The sequence below is a fragment of the Lepidochelys olivacea genome (genome assembly GCF_965140295.1).
Source record: "Lepidochelys olivacea isolate rLepOli2 genome assembly, chromosome: 15".
NCBI classification, from domain to species: domain Eukaryota; kingdom Metazoa; phylum Chordata; order Testudines; family Cheloniidae; genus Lepidochelys; species Lepidochelys olivacea.
Genome location: NC_140425.1, coordinates 33,082,743 through 33,103,726, shown reverse-complemented (window position 1 = coordinate 33,103,726; position 20,984 = coordinate 33,082,743). Strand labels below are relative to the sequence as shown.

General features: G+C 51.5%; 3 protein-coding genes across 7 annotated transcripts in view; 2 read left to right on the top strand and 1 right to left on the bottom strand.

The window, feature by feature from the left end:
* The window catches only part of TPST2 (tyrosylprotein sulfotransferase 2), a 46,968-nt gene extending 44,306 nt beyond the window's left edge, over positions 1-2,662 (top strand). For all 5 annotated transcript variants that reach the window (XM_084648714.1, XM_084648715.1, XM_084648716.1 and 2 more), the window contains 2 exons: positions 826-872; positions 2,190-2,662. In XM_084648714.1, the coding sequence (XP_084504840.1) occupies positions 826-855 (30 nt within the window). In that variant the 3' untranslated portion in view covers positions 856-872; positions 2,190-2,662. The remainder of the gene's footprint in view (positions 1-825; positions 873-2,189) is intronic.
* Positions 2,663-3,243: 581 nt separating this feature from the next.
* TFIP11 (tuftelin interacting protein 11) lies at positions 3,244-14,121 on the top strand. Its single transcript, XM_084648917.1, has 13 exons — positions 3,244-3,372; positions 5,352-5,554; positions 6,274-6,427; positions 7,101-7,257; positions 7,806-7,933; positions 8,497-8,649; positions 9,412-9,921; positions 10,576-10,682; positions 10,911-11,079; positions 11,309-11,552; positions 11,909-12,051; positions 12,426-12,591; positions 13,654-14,121. Exons 2-13 carry the CDS (start codon positions 5,358-5,360, stop codon positions 14,007-14,009), a joined length of 2,484 nt encoding a protein of 827 aa, XP_084505043.1. The 5' UTR covers positions 3,244-3,372; positions 5,352-5,357; the 3' UTR covers positions 14,010-14,121.
* An 862-nt stretch (positions 14,122-14,983) lies between these two features.
* SRRD (SRR1 domain containing) lies at positions 14,984-20,982 on the bottom strand. Its single transcript, XM_084648924.1, has 7 exons — positions 20,813-20,982; positions 19,231-19,271; positions 17,979-18,241; positions 17,806-17,904; positions 17,199-17,350; positions 15,912-15,957; positions 14,984-15,466 (listed from the first exon to the last, which is right to left on the bottom strand). Exons 1-7 carry the CDS (start codon positions 20,938-20,940, stop codon positions 15,284-15,286), a joined length of 912 nt encoding a protein of 303 aa, XP_084505050.1. The 5' UTR covers positions 20,941-20,982; the 3' UTR covers positions 14,984-15,283.
* Positions 20,983-20,984: the final 2 nt, after the last annotated feature.

Genomic DNA, 20,984 nt, shown 5'->3' with positions numbered 1-20,984 from the left:
TGTTGTGCAGGCCAAAAGTAAAACTGGGTTTAAAAAAAAAATTAGACAAGTTCCTGGCGGATAGGTGCTGTTAGCAGAGGTGGTCAGGGACACAACCAGATGCTGTGTGTGTCCCTAAGCCTGTCACTGCCAGAAGCTGGGCCTGGACAATGGGATAGATCACTTGATAAATTACCCTGTTCTATTCATTCCCTCTGAAGCACCTGGCATTGGCCACTGTCAGAATACAGAATACTGGCCTAGAAAGACCATTGGTCTGACCCAGCACAGCCATTCTCATGTTCTTATGACACATGATAGCCTAATGGTCAATACACTAGGGCTGTGTCCAAGTAAGGGGCATGGGAAACCAAGACTCTGCCTGTTTAGTATGGGAACTGTTAAAGTAAGCAGTGATTTCGGCTGTCACAGTAGTATGTGAGGAGAAAGGCACCTCTCAGGTAGCCAGCATTAAAAGCATTTAGAGATTCACAAGTGAAAATCATTGCTTTGAATTGCCAGATTCAGAAACTAGTGCAGCCTGCCATGGATGGGTGTAACTGTGCTCCCTGCAGGAACCACCAGCTGCAGGTACTGAATGGCTGTCAGGTGTAGTCCCATGTAGAATGCATTGCAGTGATGAAGATCTGGGTCACTGGGGAAGCCAAAATATCACAGGAGAGGTGGTGATTTCCTGGCAAAAGTGCACTCTCAGCCACTTACGTTACAGCATTGCCTCTGTCTCTGAACTGAGCCATAATCAGCTCACTCTCAGAAGTGCGATGGGAGAGTCTGGGTTTTGTATGTGACTTAATACTAATCATTGCTTTTCTTGGATTATTTTAGGTGACTCAGAATACGTCTACTTCTCACTGAAAATTAATGATTTCCAGGTAGGTACTTGTGCTTCAATTGGAAATCCTGCAGATCTATTTACATTGCTCTGGGCCTGGGGTTTTGCCTGCATAATTTTTAGTGCCTGTTGCTCAAGGTGTGCTCCTGAGACATATCAACTCCATGTTCAGTTAATTGCTCCAATTTGTCAGAATAACGCTGGTACTCTGCCAGATGGGTTTCAAAACGTGACTTCTTGCGTTTCCTGTGAAAACAGGTTTATTTGCCCAAAGTGTAAATGACCTACTCGGTAACATCACCAGCCTGTAGCACTGCCGAGAACATGGAAATGTCCACATGAACTGAGCAGTAGTTCTGTGGTGCAGGAGGAAAAGCTCTGATAACCCTCTAGGATGTGCCATTGACCTCCTTGGATTAATTAGAAAAAAAAAAAAAAAGTCAGACTAGTTTGTAATTAAAAAACAAAACAAACAGAACACCCCTGTAGTTCTTGCTTTCCTCTCTTCCCCTGAAACAAAGCTTAAAGGTCTGTGTTTTTACACAATAATCCCTACGCTGTCTTGTAAACACAGTTGTGAGCACTTGTAAAATCTAAGGCCATCTCTACACTTACAAGTTGCCAGCAGCACGGCTGTACCAATTCCGCTTTGCCGCTGTACGAGCGCTCGTGTAGCTGTGTTATGCTGATGGGAGAGAGCTCTCCGGTCGGCATAATAAAACCAGCTCAACAAGCGGCGGTAGCTGTGTTGGGGGGAGAGCGTCTCCCATCTACGTAGCGCTGTGCAGTGAGCACTTATGCCATCAAAATATGTCACTCGGGGTGGGGGGGGCGTATTTTTTCACTCCCCTCAGCGACAAAAGTGTTGACATAAGTGCTGGTGTAGACATGGCCTGACATTTAGAATGTCCATTGAATTGGAAATGTTGTCTTGCTCTGAGTTTGAGACACAAATGAACATCACATTGATAATGATTGTGATAAAGACGACAAAAGCATTGAACAGGAACAGAGGGTATATTAGGCCTGGTCTACACTCACAGCTTATGCTGGCATAGCACTGTCAGTCAGGGGTTTGAACCCTCCCCCCTCAGAAACGGAGCTACGCTGACAACAGAAGCAGCAGTTTGAGGTGTTCCTACGATGGCGGCGCTCCTCCTGTCAGTATATGGTGCATCTACACTGAGGGAATAGGCTCTGCCGTGTAGATGTAGCACCAGTCTTGGTTCCTGATTGGGAGTTTGTAGGTCTCTCACAAAGTCATCTGTAAGAGCCCTGGGTACAAATGATCATAGATTTGCTGTATTAGGTATATAGCTCATCCCTCTGACTAAAATACCTTTCTTCCCCCCCGCAGGATGTTGCAAGTGTCCTTTCATTGCCCAGCAGAGAAGGAATTTGCAAATGCAAAAGTGGAAATCTGTTATCCAAGCATATTGCTTGCTAATAATATTGCCAAAACGTGACTGCTGTACAAGGAATGTATTTGCATTTATTTGCAAAGGTCAAACATTTCACACTTCAAGTACCAGTTGTCTACCTTTTCTGAACACTTTGTGAAAAAGAGAAAAATCTCTGGAAATGAATTTTCTGACTGAACCTTCGAAGTGCATTGGAAAGAGATTTTATATTCAGTTACTTGAGGACTTTTTAAAGTTACATTAAAATTGTCTTGTAATTTTGTTCTCTAATTTGAAACCAGAAATAGGTGTAATAACCGCGTCGAGCCTTTGTTGTACAAGTGACAATCGGAGACCTGCCTCCTATCATTCCTTCACTCGTAACGTACAGAATCTATTGCAGAGTTAATATATGAGGCCGTTCTGTTTCCGGCGTGGCTCAGTCTGCTTTATTTCCCGTGATGCGAGTGGTGTCCGGTGCAGAAGAACGGGTCCTAGGCGTGCGGGCCCGAGCCCCCGTACGGCAGCTCGCTCTCCTGGGGTGTCCCCGTCCTGTGGGCAGGGCTGGGGGCGCGCCGAGGGCAGGGGGCTGCCGGGCTGGCAGGGCCCAGCCGGGTTGCTGGATGCCTGGGGGGGGAGCTGGGCCTGTGGGACCAAGGGGGGCGGGCGGGGGGTGTTGGGGGGGGTGCAGGGCCTGGGGGACCCACCCTGGCGAGCAGCCGGGCGCCCCCCAGGCCTGAAGGTGCGAGACCACGTGCGGGGGCTGGGTGCCCCTGGCTGCCCATGGGGCCTGGCAACCCCCTTGCTGGGGAGTGAGGGGCCTGGATCCCTGGGGGCGGGGCAGAGGCCAGGGGCGGGGCCTGGGGCCAGGCTGCGCCGCCTCCCGCCGCAGTCAGCCACTACCAGCGAGAGGCGAGGCCATGACGGGCCGCTGTGTGGGCCGCTCTGCCGCCGTGTCTCTATGGTCAGGGGCGTGGCGTGGGCAGGCGCAGTCGCTGCGCGGCCCCGGAAGTAAAGGCCGCGGCTTCCTGTTTCCGGGTCAGCAGCGCGGGTCGCTTTGGAGCGTCGGGGCCGAGTGCCAGCGGCCCGAACCGGACTCGTCCGAGGCCTGTGCCACCGCGAGCGGAGCCCGCCCTCGGGGTAGGCGCGGTCCCTTTCCGCGCCCCTCCCCCTCCCGCTGGTGTTCTGTCCTCGCGCTGCCCCCTGCAAGGGCCCCTTGTCCCCCCGCGGCCCCTGCGCGTAACGGGGCGTCACGAGCGCCCTGCCCCCCCGCCCCGCTGTCACCGCCTCACGCCCGGCCCGGCCCCCTCCCCCGCTGTCACCGCCTCACGCCCGGCCCGGGCCCCTCCCCCCGTCACTGCCTCACGCCGGCCCTGCCCCCCCCCCTCCCCCGCTGTCACCGCCTCACGCCCGGCCCGGCCCTGCCTCCCCCCGTCACTGCCTCACGCCCGGCCCGGCCCGGCCCCCCTCACTCCCGGGTTACGCCGGCCCTGCTCCCCCGCCCCGCTGTCACCGCCTCACGCCCAGCCCGGCCCCCCCCACCGCTGTCACCGCCTCACGCCCGGCCCGGCCCTGCCTCCCCCCGTCACTGCCTCACGCCGGCCCTGCCCCCCCCCCCCCCCGCTGTCACCGCCTCACGCCCGGCCCGGGCCCCTCCCCCCGCTGTCACCGCCTCACGCCCGGCCCGGCCCTGCCTCCCCCCGTCACTGCCTCACGCCCGGCCCGGCCCGGCCCCCCTCACTCCCGGGTTACGCCGGCCCTGCTCCCCCGCCCCGCTGTCACCGCCTCACGCCCGGCCCGGGCCCCTCCCCCCGTCACTGCCTCACGCCGGCCCTGCCCCCCCCTCCCCCCGCTGTCACCGCCTCACGCCCGGCCCGGCCCCCTCCCCCGCTGTCACCGCCTCACGCCCGGCCCGGCCCTGCCTCCCCCCGTCACTGCCTCACGCCGGCCCTGCCCCCCCCCCCCCGCTGTCACCGCCTCACGCCCGGCCCGGGCCCCTCCCCCCGCTGTCACCGCCTCACGCCCGGCCCGGCCCTGCCTCCCCCCGTCACTGCCTCACGCCCGGCCCGGCCCGGCCCCCCTCACTCCCGGGTTACGCCGGCCCTGCTCCCCCGCCCCGCTGTCACCGCCTCACGCCCAGCCCGGCCCCTCCCCCCGCTGTCACCGCCTCACGCCCGGCCCGGGCCTGCCTCCCCCCGTCACTGCCTCACGCCCGGCCCGGCCCCCCTCACTCCCGGGTTACGCCGGCCCTGCTCCCCCGCCCCGCTGTCACCGCCTCACGCCCAGCCCGGCCCCTCCCCCCGCTGTCACCGCCTCACGCCCGGCCCGGGCCCCTCCCCCCGCTGTCACCGCCTCACGCCCGGCCCGGGCCTGCCTCCCCCCGTCACTGCCTCACGCCCGGCCCGGCCCCCCTCACTCCCGGGTTACGCCGGCCCTGCTCCCCCGCCCCGCTGTCACCGCCTCACGCCCAGCCCGGCCCCCCCCCGCTGTCACCGCCTCACGCCCAGCCCGGCCCCCCCCCCCCCCGCTGTCACCGCCTCACGCCCAGCCCGGGCCTGCCCCGCCGGCCCTGCCTCCCCCCTTCCCCCGTTATCGCCTCACGCCGGCCCTGCCCCCTGCCCCCCCAGCTGTCAGCGCCTCACGCCCGGCCCGGCCCTGCCTCCCCCAGTCACTGCCTCACGCCGGCCCTGCCCCCCCACCCCGCCGTCACCGCCTCACGCCCGGCCCGGCCCGGCCCCCCTCACTCCCGGGTTACGCCGGCCCTGCCCCCCCGCCCCGCTGTCAGCGCCTCACGCCCAGCCCGGCCCTGCCTCCCCCCGTCACTGCCTCACGCCGGCCCTGCCCCCGCCCCGCCGGCCCTGCCTCCCCCCTTCCCCCGTTACCGCCTCACGCCGGCCCTGCCCCCCCCCCCCCCCGCTGTCACTGCCTCACGCCCGTTTAACGCCGGCTGTGCTCTGCCCCCCTAGAGTGTCCGTCTCACGCCGGCTGTGGCCCCCCCGCCCCCGGTCACCGCTTCACGCCGGCCGTGCCCACCCCGGTTGTTGCCACCTCTCTCTGGACCCCCACCCTGTGAGCAGCTGCTCGCTCTGACTCTCCGGGCCTGTTGCTCTCTCTCCTAGGCCATCATGTCGATGTCCCATCTCTACGGCAAAGATGACGATGGTGATGTGGAGATGGAGAAATTTGAAATCACGGACTGGGACCTGCAGAACGAGTTCAACCCCAACCGGCAGCGCCACTGGCAGACCAAGGAGGAGGCCACCTATGGCGTGTGGGCTGAGCATGACTCCGACGACGAGAGGCCCAGCTTTGGAGGCAAACGGTACGGGCAGTTCCCAGTGCCCTGCAAACTCTGGCAGTACTGTGAACAGACAGAGTCTTCTCTTTGTTGTTAGCGTAGCTGATAAGCTACAATAACCGTCCAGATGAGATACTGATTCCTTTGTGTAGTGCCAATAGATTTCTCACTTTTAATTCGGGTCTTTTCTCTGTCAGTCTGCAAAGAACTCCTAGAGGAACTCCTTTATGAGTCCTATAGGGTATTTGATTTTGTAAGTTTTTCTATGAATGTAACTCAGTCACTTGATGCATAGAGCCTGATTCAGAAGGCAAAACTCTCTAGGAAACTGTGCTACTGTGGCCAGTTTGAGATTGTAATGGCTTTGGAGGGTATCTGTGTGAAGAGGGGAGAGGTTAGTATTTAGTTCAGTGTGTTATCAAATGGACTGAATTCTTCATATATAGTTTGGTTCCAAGATTTGTTTCCTTATTGCCCAGTTAGTAAGAGGTTTGTGAGGGAGATCACCAGTGTGCTAGGTTACAACTCAATAGAGAGAGCCTTGCACACGCAAAACCAACATTTTCCATAACTGAAATATCAGAAGTTTGAATTTAACAGCATTTAATGCTATTTCTTAACACTGAGTTTATTTTAAAATCAGGAAAAACTGCATCAAGGTGTTTCTGAGTGTGTGCACTTCAAGTTCTGATTCAATGGAACAGTATTACTGTTCATGACTGTGAAATCCCTTTTTTGTGCAGCTCTCGGGACTACTCGGCCCCGGTTAATTTCATCAGTGCAGGCCTAAGGAAAGCTGCAGCTGAGGAAGTGATAGAAGAAGATTCAGATGAGGATGAAAAGCCCGTTAAGCAGGAAGAATTCCCTAAAGAGTTTGTACCAAAGAAGTTAAAAACAGTGAGTTATTCATAAGAGTACCAGACCTCTTTAAGTTATTTACAGAGTGCCAGCCACGGTGTGGTCTAGGTACTGGCTCAGTAATACAGCAGCTGAGAAGGGAGAACAGTGGCTGAGTAAGATCACAGAGCCACTTGTGATACTGGTTTGCAGTGGAAGGAGAAGTTTCCCTTAGGTTTTACTTGTGTAGTTTGATGGATTGCATATGTTCTTGGGAGCTTCACTCCTCCCCAGGCCTCTTAAGCCCCTTCCCTTCATTGATACTCATTTTGAGATGAATGAGGTTGAAGTACATGAATGTCCAGATTTTGCTTCCACCCATCAATTAAATATTTTTGCAATTCTTTCTTTTCACAGTACTAAATGTGACTAGCATAAGCAAATTATCAATTAAATGGATTAAAAATAAAAATCCATTTTTCAACTGTTCAGATGCAAAATATCAGGAACCAATTTATTTCCACCCATGATAGAGCCTTATAGATCAGCCCATAATGGGAACAGGGCTACAAACCCTCAACTCTAGCAGTGAGCCTAGGGGCTTTCTCTCACAGATACTTAGAAGAGCAGCACAGAGTGCAGGCTGGTGAGGTTTCATCTTGAGACAGATGGCCAGGAGCTTGGTGATTATATCACTTATCTGGTATTGGTTTCTTTTCTTTTTTTTTAACAGGGTGGCAATTTCAAACCCAGCCAGAAAGGATTTATAGGAGGGACCAAATCTTTCATGGACTTTGGCAGCTGGGAGAGACACACCAAGGGAATAGGGCAGAAGCTTCTTCAGAAAATGGGTTATGTCCCTGGCAGAGGGCTTGGAAAGAACGCTCAAGGTACTGTGTGTGTTCCCCAAGAGTATGGGTCTGAGATGAGGATTCTGTAAGGAAATTGCAAACTTGGGTCTTGTTTGCCCACCTCTCCTTCAGACAAGTTGGATCTTCAAGATCAAATCCAGTTGTATTAGTTTTAAATAATTGCAGCAGTAATTAGATAAAATTGACGTATGGTGGGAAACTGCACAATCTCTGATTATTTAGCATGAGAAGGAGACAATAGGAGGGAGATTAAATTAAAAGGCAGTCAACTTGGAACCAATCAAAGGAAATGCTATTTTGTGCAGTGTTTAGAATTCGTTAGCATCGGTGGTCAGAGGAACATGCTACAGCAGGTTTTTAAAAGTGCCTGAAAATGTTAGGGCCACTAATAACAATGTGTAACTGTGCAAAATACTGGCACTACGGAAGACAGAATGCCAGGCTGGATGATCTGTGCCAGTTCGATAACTCTCTTTCCTATGGTAACCTAGTTACAGCTTTTCATGTTCCAATGGTTAGATTCCCCTTCCTAGCTGACATTCACTGACTCTTCTGTAACTCCCCAGGTATCATCAATCCGATTGAGGCCAAGCAGAGGAAAGGCAAAGGAGCCTTGGGAGCATATGGCTCCGAACGAACCAGTCAGTCCTTGCAGGACTTCCCTGTTGTTGACTCCGAGGAAGAAGCTGAAGAGGTATGACTCTTAGTCTGTCTGTTCCACAGGGGTAAGGGCTTACTGTGTGTTGCAGACCCCTATCGCAATGTTATGTGAAATCAGGCTGTAGTACCAGGGCATTCTCCCATGTTGGGGAAGCCATTCAGCTCAGTTGCGTGCAGGAAGCTGAAGTTACATATTCCATCCCTCTTGTCGTGTTTTTTTTCTCCCTATCCCTTGAAAGAGAGACCTACGCTAATGGCTTTGCCCTTGCTGCTGGAATCTCACTTGCTAATGCGCCAGGACTGTAAAGTCTGTTTGTTTGGCTGGGCTAATGGGAACATTTGAAGGTGTTTTTTCCCTCTGTCCTGGGAATAAGATCCAGAAATGTACTGGTTAGGACCATCTGTAATATGTTTGACTCAACCACAGAATTTCAACCAGTAACCTGCCATTCAGCTTTAATCTTTGCCCATTGTTTTTCTGTACTGCATTCTTTAAGGGACCTGAGCTGAAATATTCTTGTGTAAAGAATCCTGTGACAGACTTGCATGGCTGGCCAGCAACCTGCACCTCTGGTCTGACTTTGGCGTTTTATTTAGGAATTTCAGAAAGAGCTCAGTCAGTGGAGGAAGGATCCTAATGGAGGCAAGAAAAAACCCAAATATGCCTACAAGACAGTAGAAGAATTGAAGGCCAAGGGCAGGATTGGCAAGCAGCTCACAGCTCCTCAAAAAGAACTATCTCAAGTTAAGGTAAGACCAGTATCCAAAGCAATGATATGTTTAAGTCTCTGGGAAACCAGCATCTGCCTAAAGTGCATCATCCTCATTATCATCCACACAAGGCAGAACAAAGATACTCAGCAGAAAATCTACAGACCAGGTGGCAATGTCTTGCTGTCCCTCTTAGCACAAGTGCTGTTTCTGCTGGTACTTAAGAATCATTGGCAAACATAACAGAGGTGAGTCAGAAGCTTTGGTTATGGACAGGCTAATGAGAACCAAAGTCTCAGCCCTCTGAGGTACAGTGACTGGACTGGTCCTTGGTGTAGCCAGTGAACTTCTGCTTGTCTGAAATCACAGTTCTTGAGGTAATAAAGTTGCTTAAGACTTTCCTCCAGAGGCAGAGGGTTGAGAATTTGGTTCTCATTAGCCTGTATTTACAGTCTTGTGAAACGGTAGAGGGGAAAACATCATCCTTTCTCTCCAGATACAGGAAGATAGAAAAGGCCTTTTCTCTGCTCTTATTTCTGCCTCCCAGCTCCTAATTTCCTGCAACTCCAAATTCTTAGTGAAGCTATAACTGCATGGAGTTCAGTTGCTTTTGAGAGGGACCCAAACTGCTGCATCCCCAGTTTTAGTTTTCTCGCTCAAATAACTTGGTTATGTTAATAAGAACCGGAAGCTGCTGAATTATCAGGATAGCTTCCATTCTCAATCCTGGGTAATGGGTTTCCTTCTAATATTAATATGAACTATGGCTGTTTAGACCTATTTGTTTTTGTTTCTTGGAAGGTTATAGACATGACTGGCCGGGAACAAAGGGTTTATTACAGTTACAGTCAAATCAGCCATAAGCACAACATCCCAGATGACAATCCTCAGCAGCCGCTGGGCAAAGACTCCAAGCCCCAAGCATTTGCCTTGCCAGAACTGGAGCACAACCTGCAACTTCTCATCGACATCACAGAGCAGGAGATCATCCAGAACGACCGGCAGCTGCAGTACGAGAGGGACATGGTTGTCAACCTGACCCATGAGATACAGAAGATGTCTGAAGTCCTCTCGCATGAGGAGACAGCAATTAGCAACCTCAGTAAGGTGCTGGAATTGGTGGAGGAATGCGAGCGGCGAATGCAGCCCAACTGTGACAATCCACTTACCTTGGATGAATGTGCAAAGATTTTTGAGACCCTCCAAGATAAGTATTATGAGGAATACAGAATGTCCGATCGAGTGGACCTGGCAGTAGCTATCGTCTTTCCTCTCATGAAAGATTACTTCAAGAACTGGGATCCCCTCAAGGTGAGTGCTGGGTTTGGCTTCAGTATTTTATCAGTTAGGACTGAAAAGATTTTTGTAGTTTGCTTTGATTGAAAAGTTGACTAAATGACCATAGGAAATCTTTGTTCATGGTAAACGTATGCATACAAAATGTGGGGGTACTCTTAACCTGCTAATAAAAGGAAGGCTGCTGACCGTACTCGCTAAAGCTGAAGGCCAAGATTTTCTAAAGTGACTGGAGCTTGTGGGAGTCCCAGTGTTTGGGTGCCTACCTGGTGGTGCTCAGAAGAAACAGTAAATGGCAAGACAAGTCTTTCTTTTCACGGCATGGGAAGTCTGCCTAACTTGGCAATTAAAGGGTGTGCTGTTCAGAAGGTCATGCCATTTAGCACGTGATAGATAAAATGTATAGTATCGTATCTGTAGTATGTAGCTTTAGCTTTTAAAAATCTTATTTCTCCTTGCCTTGGTGTCTTTCGTTTATATTAAATCCACTGCAGGGTTATACCCTGGTGGGAGACTGTCTGCCACATCTGCCAGCTTGCTGTTTGTCTGGCAGAGGGGAGGCAGGGAAAAAGTCTCTCTCCCTCAGCACATTACCGCCCCATTGCTTTACATGCTCATGGGCAATCCATGAAAGAAGTAAATGCTGCCCTGGCTCATTTTTCTTTTCAGGATTGTATGTATGGCACAGAAATTATAGCCAAGTGGAAAAGGCTTTTAGAAAATGATCAGTTGTTATCACACAGTGGACAGGACCTAGCAACGGATGCTTTTCACAGGTAACCAATAAACCAATGGTACTTGTATGCAACACCCTCAAATGATAGTCTCTTGGGGATGGAGAAGAGTGGGTGGAAATGCACTTTCCAGATGATGCCCTTTAATGAGCTGAAGTGTCTGTTAAAATCCAGCTGTGAAATGTAAACAAAGTAGCCTTTTTAATTCCTTGAAGTCCTCTATAAAAGACAAACCAGGCTGTAGCTTAATCTTGACTTTGATTTTTCCAGGCTCATGTGGGAAATGTGGATGCCGTATGTAAGAAATATAATAACACAGTGGCAGCCGAGAAACTGTGGCCCAATGGTAGATTTCTTGGACAGCTGGGTGCATGTTATTCCTGTTTGGATATTGGATAATATTCTGGATCAGCTCATCTTCCCCAAGCTACAGAAGGAGGTAAGATGAGAGATCAGTTTACACTGAAGCCACGCTCTGAACCAATGTTCAAACCACAGTGAATTGCGAATATTTGATAACCTTTTCATTTTGGAGCCTCAGGACAGCATTAACAACAGTGGGATGCTTTCACTCTAATTTTGTGTGCATTTGGCAGAGAGAGGCTCAGCTGCTTAGGAGTCACTGGATAGATTTATTTCTATTGCAGTAACTTTTTATTTGTTTCAAGGTTGAAAACTGGAACCCTCTGACAGACACTGTCCCAATCCACTCTTGGATTCACCCCTGGCTTCCACTGATGCAGTCTCGATTAGAGCCATTATATTCTCCAATCCGAAACAAGTTGGCAAATGCACTGCAGAAATGGCACCCCAGTGACTCCTCAGCCAAACTGATCCTTCAGCCCTGGAAAGAAGTGTTTACACCAGGATCTTGGGAGGCTTTCATGGTCAAAAACATTGTGCCTAAACTAGGTGAGGCAAGCCAAAGAACAGAGTCTCACAGCCCCCCTGATGCCATCCAAACTGGTTTAAAGTCTCTCTAGCCTAAAGTAAAACTCAGTGTACTGTTTTAAGTTGTATGCTTCTAGCAGAGAGTAGCACCCAGTAGAGATTTTGCATACTTGACTTTTTGGATCCAAGGATGGCTTCTGTAGCTATTCAGATTAACCAGACAATTTAAAGAGTTTGAAACCTGTTAAGCAGCATCTTAAAGGCCTCTTTGACCACTTAAACTGCTAGCTGAATAGGTTGACTTACTTCCTGCAGTTTACAGCAGCCAATCTGCCAGCAGAGCAGTTCCAGTTCTGACTTCTCTCTTCTCTCCCCAGGGATGTGTCTCAATGAGCTCGTCATTAACCCTCACCAGCAGCATATGGATGCATTTTACTGGGTGATCGACTGGGAGGGGATGGTCTCTGTGTCCAGCCTTGTTGGACTTCTGGAGAAACACTTCTTCCCCAAATGGCTGCAGGTGTGTAGTTAAGAGACTAACCAGTGAACTGTTTGCTTTAAAGAACAAGCCAATGATAAGGTGGTGGTGAATGACTGTGAGGGACTTGGCTCTCTGGCTGTTGCCCAGTGAAATATTTTATTTGTTAAACTCAGAATTCCAACTCCTGCCCAGTGTATATTGCATGGCAGAAATGGCTTGAACGTTAAATGCAGACATTTCTTAGTGATGGCTCCGTGTACATCAGATGGAGACTGTGCTTCCTTAGCAGACACAGATTTACAGTCCCTTCTTGTTAGTATAAGCAAATTGAGAACCAAACTAGTTGATACCAGGGAGGCTTTGATCCATGTTTGTGCCACCCAGTTGAGGTGTGGTTTTTGATTTCTTTGCAGGTACTCTGCTCCTGGCTAAGTAATAGCCCCAATTACGAAGAGATCACCAAGTGGTACCTTGGTTGGAAGTCTATGTTCTCAGACCAGGTGTTAGCACATCCATCGATCAAGGACAAATTTAATGAAGCTCTTGATATCATGAACCGGGCTGTCTCTTCCAATGTCGGTAAGTAACTTGTTGCGAAGTCTTCACCGTTTCTATCCTATGTAGTGCTTCCCAATACAGCAGTACTTGAGTCTTGTGTGTGTGTGTGTCTATTCAGTCAGAACCCCTGCTAACTGGAATTTCCATAGATCCTGCCACCACTCATGCAAAAATGCTTTTGCTTGCTGTTTCAGAAGTGTGGCGCTAGACTGCAGTTCTGATATCTGCAGTACAGCTTGTTAGCAGCTGACAGGATTGTGGGGAGAGAACCAAACATATAAAAGGCGCAAAACTTGAGAGAGGAATAAACTGTCCCCTAAACCTACTTTCCTGTTGTGTGTGTGTCCTGCCCCAGCAGTGAATCGACTTCTTACCCTGCTTCTTTGAAAGTTTTATTGTACAGTGCTGTGGGCCCATGGCACAGTACAGAAGGTAGTCCACAGAGTCATTTTGATGGCTGCGTTCTATTCCTTTAGTAAAATGATGAACCAGATACACAGCCACAGGTGTACATTGCACCAGCCTGGGAATTCAACTACTCTGAGAAACTCCTAGCATAGTACTCAGAACTGCCACCAAGTGACATAAAGCCTCTCCCTTTGGGTGTGGAGTTGCTGATTGATGTTGAGCTCTTTAAGGCTACTGAACTGCCTGGCTTCTCAGCAGTCACTCTAACCTGCTACTAGACAGCTGGTCTGATTGCAGGGCTTGGGTTTGGACATAGCATGGCATGTTTGCCCAGATTCCCTCCGTTTCTAATGGCATTGCAGTGGAGCAGCTTCCTCCAAGTCTCCGTGTCCAACCTGTTCTATACACTCTAGTGAGGTTCAGTGACAAAGGATTGTTTTAAATCCTGCCATTTGTCATAGTTCAATAGAATTGAATCAGAGAATGTTTCACCTGAATATCCTGCTATCTCTTTAGCATCAAATACTGTAACAAATGTACAATAGCATTTAAGACTGCCCCACTGGAGTGGGTGTATGCTGCATCCCTAAAATTCAGCATTTAGGTTCATCATTGTATCATGTTCAAAAATGGATTGGAACCTTGCCTTCACCTATTTCACTCTTTCCCAAACAGGTGGCTACATGCAACCAGGTGCTCGGGAAAACATTGCCTATCTCACTCACACAGAGCGGAGGAAAGACTTCCAGTATGAAGCTATGCAGGAGCGGCGAGAGGCTGAGAACATGGCCCAACGGGGCATAGGCATGGCTGCTAGCTCTGTGCCAATGAATTTTAAGGACCTCATTCAAACAAAAGCAGAAGAACACAATATCGTCTTCATGCCTGTGATCGGGAAGCGGCATGAAGGAAAACAATTGTACACATTTGGACGAATTGTGATTTACATTGACAGGGGCGTTGTGTTTGTACAAGGAGAAAAGACATGGGTGCCAACCTCTCTTCAGAGTCTCATTGATATGGCTAAATAAGGATCCTGCTCTGTGCCAGGAACATTGTACATAGTAAGTATTGTCAAGATTCCCCATGCTAACAGATGTTTAGTGTGACTCTTACAATAAAGAGGTGACTTGACTTTGTAGATCTGATGGACTTTCAGCTCTTCTGTAGGATTTTTTTTTAACAGTCCTGTTCCGTCACAGCACATGTTGGTTAAGTTAGCGTTTAAAAGGTGCTGTTGAGTGAAAGATACAAGCAGTTGTCACCCTTTTAAACTAGACTAGCAATCTCATCAACTATGCAAAAAATGTATTAAGAGTTTCCCACAAGGTAACAACTGCACTGATAAAACCCTCAAGAAAAATGTTTCTGCAATTTGCTTGGCTGATGAGATCATGCTTCCTGAATTCCAATTCAATGTGTGGGTAACCCAGCCTTTCTTTCTGGTTTTAGCTTCACCCTTGCACTGGGAATTACACACGTCTGGAATCCTACAGGGAAAGACTTATGATTGGTAATGTCAAACACAGGCCTCAGAGTGGGTGGGTGATGATGCTTCAGGACATCTGCCTGGAAGAACTTGCTCAGTATCTCTATACTTGTATGTATCTCTATACATATTAGTGATGAGTTGTTTAAGGCCTGACTAGAGGTACTCAAGATCTGGATCATCATGCAAGAATGCAGTCAATAGCTGACTTTCCATGGCAGTGAAAGCCCCCCTGTAGTCCAGGGCTTCTTGATGCAGTATTTTTAACAGTGGTTGAGAACCCCTTAACCTATCAAATCCTTGAGAGAGCGAGCATCTCATTCTCTCTGTTCCGTAGTGGGTCAGACACAACTGAGAATAACTTGCTGATACAAAATACAGATCTAAACTTCTACCTCACTGAAGGCCAGGCTTGTTCTGGGGAGGTTACAGAAAGCAGGCCCAGTCTTCTAGGAACTGGTCAGTTGAACACAGACTGTCACTTTTTAAAGCACAAGACACAGGTGTTCAGCAAAATGAAAAAAAACTAGTATGACTTTATTTAGTGAATAATTAAGAGTGTAAGCTAAGGTACAGTTTTCACCTTTTAAAAAAAACCTGTCACATTAAGCTCTGTTTGCAGAGACTGCTGCTGCCTTCAAGATTTCTGGCTAAATATGTTAGCCAGCCCACACTTTATATTGATAGTTGTGGTAAGTGAGCTTAACATCTCCTTACTATAAGTGAATGCAGCCCTGTAAAAACAGGCACAAACTCCAGGGTGTAATTAAAGGATCCATTTCAGTCTGGTCCTAGCATGAAACAACTTCATTTGTCCTATTTCCTGATAATCTCCAGGTCATCGCATTCATGGTACATTGGCTCTTCCTGAAACTGCCAGGCTTCTGTTGGGAGCTCCTTGAGTTTTTGTAAAGGAAACCAGTGGATGGAGGTGTCGTTAAATATATCCATATACTGAGGATGAATTGGAAATGCAGCTTCCTCTGTCCCTTTTAAAACCTAGACATAGTTGAACAGCATAATTATGCAAGATACAATAGAACATAATCAATCTTGGTAAAATATGTGGAAACTAGAACAGTTGAAACTGTGGGAAGCCAAGCTAAGACCTTGCATTCAATGTGTCATCCAGCACTTAAACAGCTGAGCTAGGCTCCTGCCAGACCCCTTTAGCTCTAGCACAGTGGTTTTTTATCTTTTTTCCATTTACAGACCCCTAGACATTTTTGATGTGAGGTGTGAACCCCTTTGGAAACCTTAGACAGTCTGTGGACCACCACAGGTTGAAAACCACTGTTCTGGCATGCGAGAACCAACAAAAGGGACTATTACAAAAATCACATTTGCTTATGTAATTGTTCTCATTAATTTATCATCAATAGCTAGAGACTGAGGTGACTATCCACTACAATACATTCATGTTTCTTAAAATAGTAATCTGTACCTTTGCTATGTACAAATAATCTCGCTCTAATATTCTTGCCACCAACCTAGAAACAAAGACAAACATTAGTACTGGAACCAATTGACTTTACTGTTGATGTGTGTTTTGGAAGCATGTTGTATTAAGAGACAAAATGAAGTTCGTTAACACACAAGGCTGAAGTTGTACAGAACATACAAAATGTCTATTCCAAGGAAAGCACAGACGCAGCCCTTAGCATCAGGCTTAGATTTAGAAAGATGGAGTCTACCTCACTACTTATTTCTATGCACATGTAAAAACTAGAAAAAGCAACTGGGCTTGTACAAGGGGCAATTTCAACCACATTTAAATATTGGTTTTTAATGAACACAAGTTATTCTGAGGTCTGCTCAGGCATTACAGGAGTATGGAGAGAGAAAAAGGACAGCGTCACAGAGAAAGTCAGCAATACAGCAGAGGTTGGGTGTTCAGAAGTGACATGTCACAAGTTTACAAGAGCATGGTCTTGCTCTCCAGCAGGTGATCTTAGCCCATAACCTTTCCACTGTGAGGAGTAACAAAGGAGTGGTCTAGACATCTAGCAACTCCAATTGGGAAGGTTGAGGTAATGTAATAGTAGGATAAACAATTTCTTTATCTGCCTTTGAGATGCTGCTTGGATCTTGCAAAACTGTCTGTTCCGAGGTACAGTGTAGACACTCTGACTTCAATGGAGGAGCCTGTTCATGCACACACTGAAGCCTAGTTCTGTTCCAGTTGAATCAATGGCCATATCCCCTGAGCCAGAGGAGCAAGGTTTAGCTCTCTGTGGCTAAAACTGGTTTATAACAACACTTCTGGTTCTGGTTTCAATCACAGATACATATTAATCTTTCCCAGCTGTGCCTGTCCACAAGCAGAAAAGTGAAATGTATAAGCATTCAGATCTTCACCTAGCCCAGACTCAAGAACAGGAAGCTAGAAGCCTCCCAAATTGTCACTGCTCTACAGAAAAGAGCCTCTCACCTCAGCATTGCTGTAATCCGCAAAGCAATGTGCATGGAAATTTAATTGACACAATCTCATCTAAAAGGCCACAGACTTGGCAGCAAGTCAAAGCTTTGTTGATAGAGTGAACCTTAAAACTTTAAAGTGCAGAAGACATTTGTGCTGATGATTTTAAGTTCTGCATGAAAAGACAGCTCCTCCAGCATTCGTGAAGGTATCACAGAAGCAGGTAAGCATAAAAGATTACTGCTGTAGTGAGAGTTAGTGAATGAAATTCTGCCTTAGATGTGAGGACATTAATCATTTTTGGGTACCTACCTTTCCTCAATCCCTTTAAAACTGTTCCCAATAATGATCATTTTGGATAGCGCATCTACAGACCAGTTACTCCAGAGCAGATTGTTATACAAAGCTTTTCCACAGTGGATCATATAAAAGATGGTGAATTCATGAATGTGGTGTTTTCCCTCCTGCAGATAAACAGCATTCCTTAAGATTACTCACAATCAGCTTCCCTGGTTCTGTAAGCCCTAGGGCCCATGCCGTGGCACTCCAAAGGCCATTTAAAAGTGCCCAGCATTGTTTAAGCCCAGCACATTTCTTGGCTGGCTTAACGTTCCAACCCATCTCCCAGGGCAAAGTTGGTGCCATGGGAAACATGCCCGTTTCACAGAAGTGCTACAGCAGACTGCTGCATAACTAAAACGTGACACTTACTCCCTCTATCAGAGCCATAAAAGGGCTACACGAGAAACTCTGCGTTGACCAGACGAAAATTAAGTGAAAGGCAAAAACCCTGCAATACGTCCACAACAAAGGCACATGTAGGTTTGACTGTTTTGATTTCTCTGGAGTGCTCCTTTTTCTGTTCATGGGGTAAACATGTTACTTACATTTTAAAGATCCCAGCCTTAATCCACCTTACCTCATTCTCCAGGACAACTGTTACACCAAGCTCATTGAGAACTTCAATTTCCAATTCGGAAAATAAAGGATCAAAAATGTAGCACTGACTTTGGGGAACCTGCAAGAAAGAAAAAGTGTTAGAAGTTACAGGGACAAGTACCCAGCTATTTAAACATACGGTATAGTTCTTACCTGTAACTTCTCCAGTAACAGAAGCAAGAATGCTAACTGGTATCGAGAAATGACACAAGAGGAAAAGTTTCCAATGCCATAACATACACACCGCAAGTGGCCCCTTTTGCAAGCTGGCTCTCCTGAATGCGAACTGGCTTCCATAACTGACTGATGGGATGGTTCAAGTTGTAGGTTTTCAAATGAACACAGGACTTCTGACAGAGAGCCTGGTGTTTTTTCCCCTTGCTCTACGCATTTGCTGAGGGATTCTTGGATGGCTCCTAGAGAAAGTGAAGGTCAGGCAGGCATCAGAAATGCAGATGTCGGAGATGTGCTTATATGGTCTTCCTGTTCTACTGTACATCTTTCCTGTTCTACTGTACATCTTTCTGTACATCTTTCCTGTTCTAGTGTACATCTTTCAATCTCACATTTGCCGCAGAGGCAGCATACTCTGTTCCTGAAGGAAGCCCCACTCGCTGCTCTGCTGGGACCAGCCCAGTTCTCCCTGGTAGAAAGGATACTGGTGTGATTCGCTGTTCGGGAAGTAGGGCACAAAATAGATGGATGGGCAGCAAGTGGGGAAAACCCCTATAATTTCCCAACCCAAAACAGTTTGAATCAGTGGGTATGTTAGCACAGCTCTGAACATCCCTGTAAGAGCAGATGCAGAATAGAGCCACAAGCAATAACTTTAGAACAGAATATTTTGCAAATGGTGTTTAATCCCATTGGGGGGGCATTTATCATGCTTTTAGTCCCTTTGCTCATCTCCAGCTCTTTAAAATCATGTCTATGGTGAACCTTACGCTTGGGATAAAGGCGGTATCGCTTTGGCTTCTCAGTTGCGTCCATGTTTTATTATTACGGGGCAGCCAAAAGCACGGTAGGCACTTCACGCCAATGAGGCAAGTTACAGACCCTGGCCCGCAGAGCTTGTGGGCTAAATTCAGAAGTGACCCCACAGATGACAGAGTCACACAGGAAGGGCAGGGGCAAGGCAAAGCAGCAGTAAGTAGGGCCCGGGCTCAGTCACTCCGACTGGTCCTGCTTCCGCCCCGTGTCACCACCAGGCCAATCGCACCCGAGCCATCTCCCATGCTCCGGGGGCCACCCCATCAGAGCAGCCAGCGGCGGGCTTGGGGCGGGAGGGAGCCCTGGCCTGCTCTCCCCGTTCAGCCAGCAGTTCCCGCGGCAGCGTGTTCTCGCCAGCCAGCGAACCCCGCACCAGGCAGTGCGAGAGCCGGGCCAGCCAGCGGCTTCTACTTACTGTGACTGCGGGCCCAGAACGGGGAGCTCAGCAGCTCTTCGCTGGGGACGGGAAACGCAGCGGTCACCTCGCGGCGGGGGCAGGGGGCGGCCATGCGGGGCAGGGGGGCCAGGCCTGGGCCGCGGGGTGAAGGGAGATTCAGGCTGAGCTGGCGGGGACCCCCCTGTGTGCCTGGGGGCCGCTGTGTGGGGAGTGTGCGGAGGAGGGGGGTCCCCGCCGGGGGAGTCTGGGGTGGGGTCTGTCCCGGGGCACAGGAAGGGCTGCATGGCCCAGGGGCGGGGCCGGAGCCCGGGATGCGGGGGTGGTCGGCCCGGGATATTGGGGGGGGGGGGTCGGTCCGGGGACGGGGCCGGAGCCCGGGTTGCGGGGGGGGGGTCGGCCCGGAGCCCGGGATGGGGGGGCGGAGGGGGTTCGGCCCGGGGGCAGGGCAGCAGCCCGGGATGGGGGGGTCGGCTCGGGGGCGGGGCCGAAGCCCGGGATGCGGAGGGGGGGGATTGCCCCAGGATGGGGGGGCAGCAGCCCGGGATGGGGGGTCGGCCCGGGGGCGGGGCCGGAGCCCGGGATATTGGGGGGGGAGTCGGCCCGGGGGCGGAGCCCGGGATATTGGGGGGGGTTCGGCCCGGGGGCGGGGCCGGAGCCCGGGATATTGGGGGGGGGCCGGCCCGGGGGCGGGGCCGGAGCCCGGGATATTGGGGGGGGGTTCGGCCCGGGGGCGGGGCCGGAGCCCGGGATGTTGGGGGGGGGGGTCGGCCCGGGATATTGGGGGGGGAGTCGGCCCAGGGGCGGGGCCGGAGCCCGGATGGGGGGCGGAGGGGTCGGCCGGGGGGTGGGGCCGGAGCCCGGGATATTTGGGGGGGGGCCCGGCCCGGGGGCGGGGCCGGAGCCCGGATGGGGGGCGGGGGGGTCGGCCCAGGGGCGGGGGGGGCCGGAGCCCGGGATGGGGGGCGGGGGGGGCCGGCCCGGAGCCCGGGATATTTGGGGGGGGGGTCGGCCCGGGGGCGGGGCCGGAGCCCGGGATATTGGGGGGGGGCCGGAGCCCGGGATATTGGGGGGGGGCCGGAGCCCGGGGGCGGGGCCGGAGCCCGGGATATTGGGGGGGGTTCGGCCCGGGGGCGGGGCCGGAGCCCGGGATATTGGGGGGGGGTCGGCCCGGGGGCGGGGCCGGAGCCCGGGATGTTGGGGGGGGGGTCGGCCCGGGGGCGGGGCCGGAGCCCGGGATGTTGGGGGGGGGGTCGGCCCGGGGGCGGGGCCGGAGCCCGGGATGTTGGGGGCGGGGCCGGAGCCCGGGATATTGGGGGCGGGGCCGGAGCCCGGGATGGGGGGCGGGGGGGCCGGCCCGGAGCCCGGGATATTGGGGGGGGGGGTCGGCCCGGGGGCGGGGCCGGAGCCCGGGATATTGGGGGGGGGTCGGCCCGGGGGCGGGGGGGGCCGGAGCCCGGGATGTTGGGGGGGGGTTCGGCCCGGGGGCGGGGCCGGAGCCCGGGATATTGGGGGGGGGTCGGCCCGGGGGCGGGACACGCCACCCCACGGCGGGGGAAGGGTTCCGGGGCCGCTGATGACCCGGGTTCGGCCCCGCACTCACCGGGCCTCCCGGAGCCGGCGCTGCACCGCCCCGCTGTGCCCGGCCTCGCCCCCCGGCCACGCGCGCTGCCCGCGGGCCCGGCCTCGCCTTAGGCGGCCCGCGCAGCGCCAGGGCCCGGCCTTCTCCATGCCTGCGGGCCCGAGGGGGCGGGGCACAGCTGTCCCTGCCCGCG

What these genes read in the sequence shown, in the direction of transcription:
- TFIP11 (XM_084648917.1), top strand. Translation starts at nt 5,358, where the DNA reads ATGTCGATGTCCCATCTCTACGGCAAAGATGACGATGGTGATGTGGAG. An exon ending in AAACATTGTGCCTAAACTAG is followed by an intron (nt 11,553 to 11,908) that starts GTGAGGCAAGCC and finishes TTCTCTCCCCAG; the next exon opens with GGATGTGTCTCAATGAGCTC. An exon ending in TCTTCCCCAAATGGCTGCAG is followed by an intron (nt 12,052 to 12,425) that starts GTGTGTAGTTAA and finishes ATTTCTTTGCAG; the next exon opens with GTACTCTGCTCCTGGCTAAG.
- SRRD (XM_084648924.1), bottom strand. Translation starts at nt 20,940, where the DNA reads ATGGAGAAGGCCGGGCCCTGGCGCTGCGCGGGCCGCCTAAGGCGAGGC. An exon ending in TTTAAAGGGATTGAGGAAAG is followed by an intron (nt 15,958 to 17,198) that starts GTAGGTACCCAA and finishes CTTTGTTTCTAG; the next exon opens with GTTGGTGGCAAGAATATTAG. An exon ending in ATTATTTGTACATAGCAAAG is followed by an intron (nt 15,467 to 15,911) that starts GTACAGATTACT and finishes AACTATGTCTAG; the next exon opens with GTTTTAAAAGGGACAGAGGA.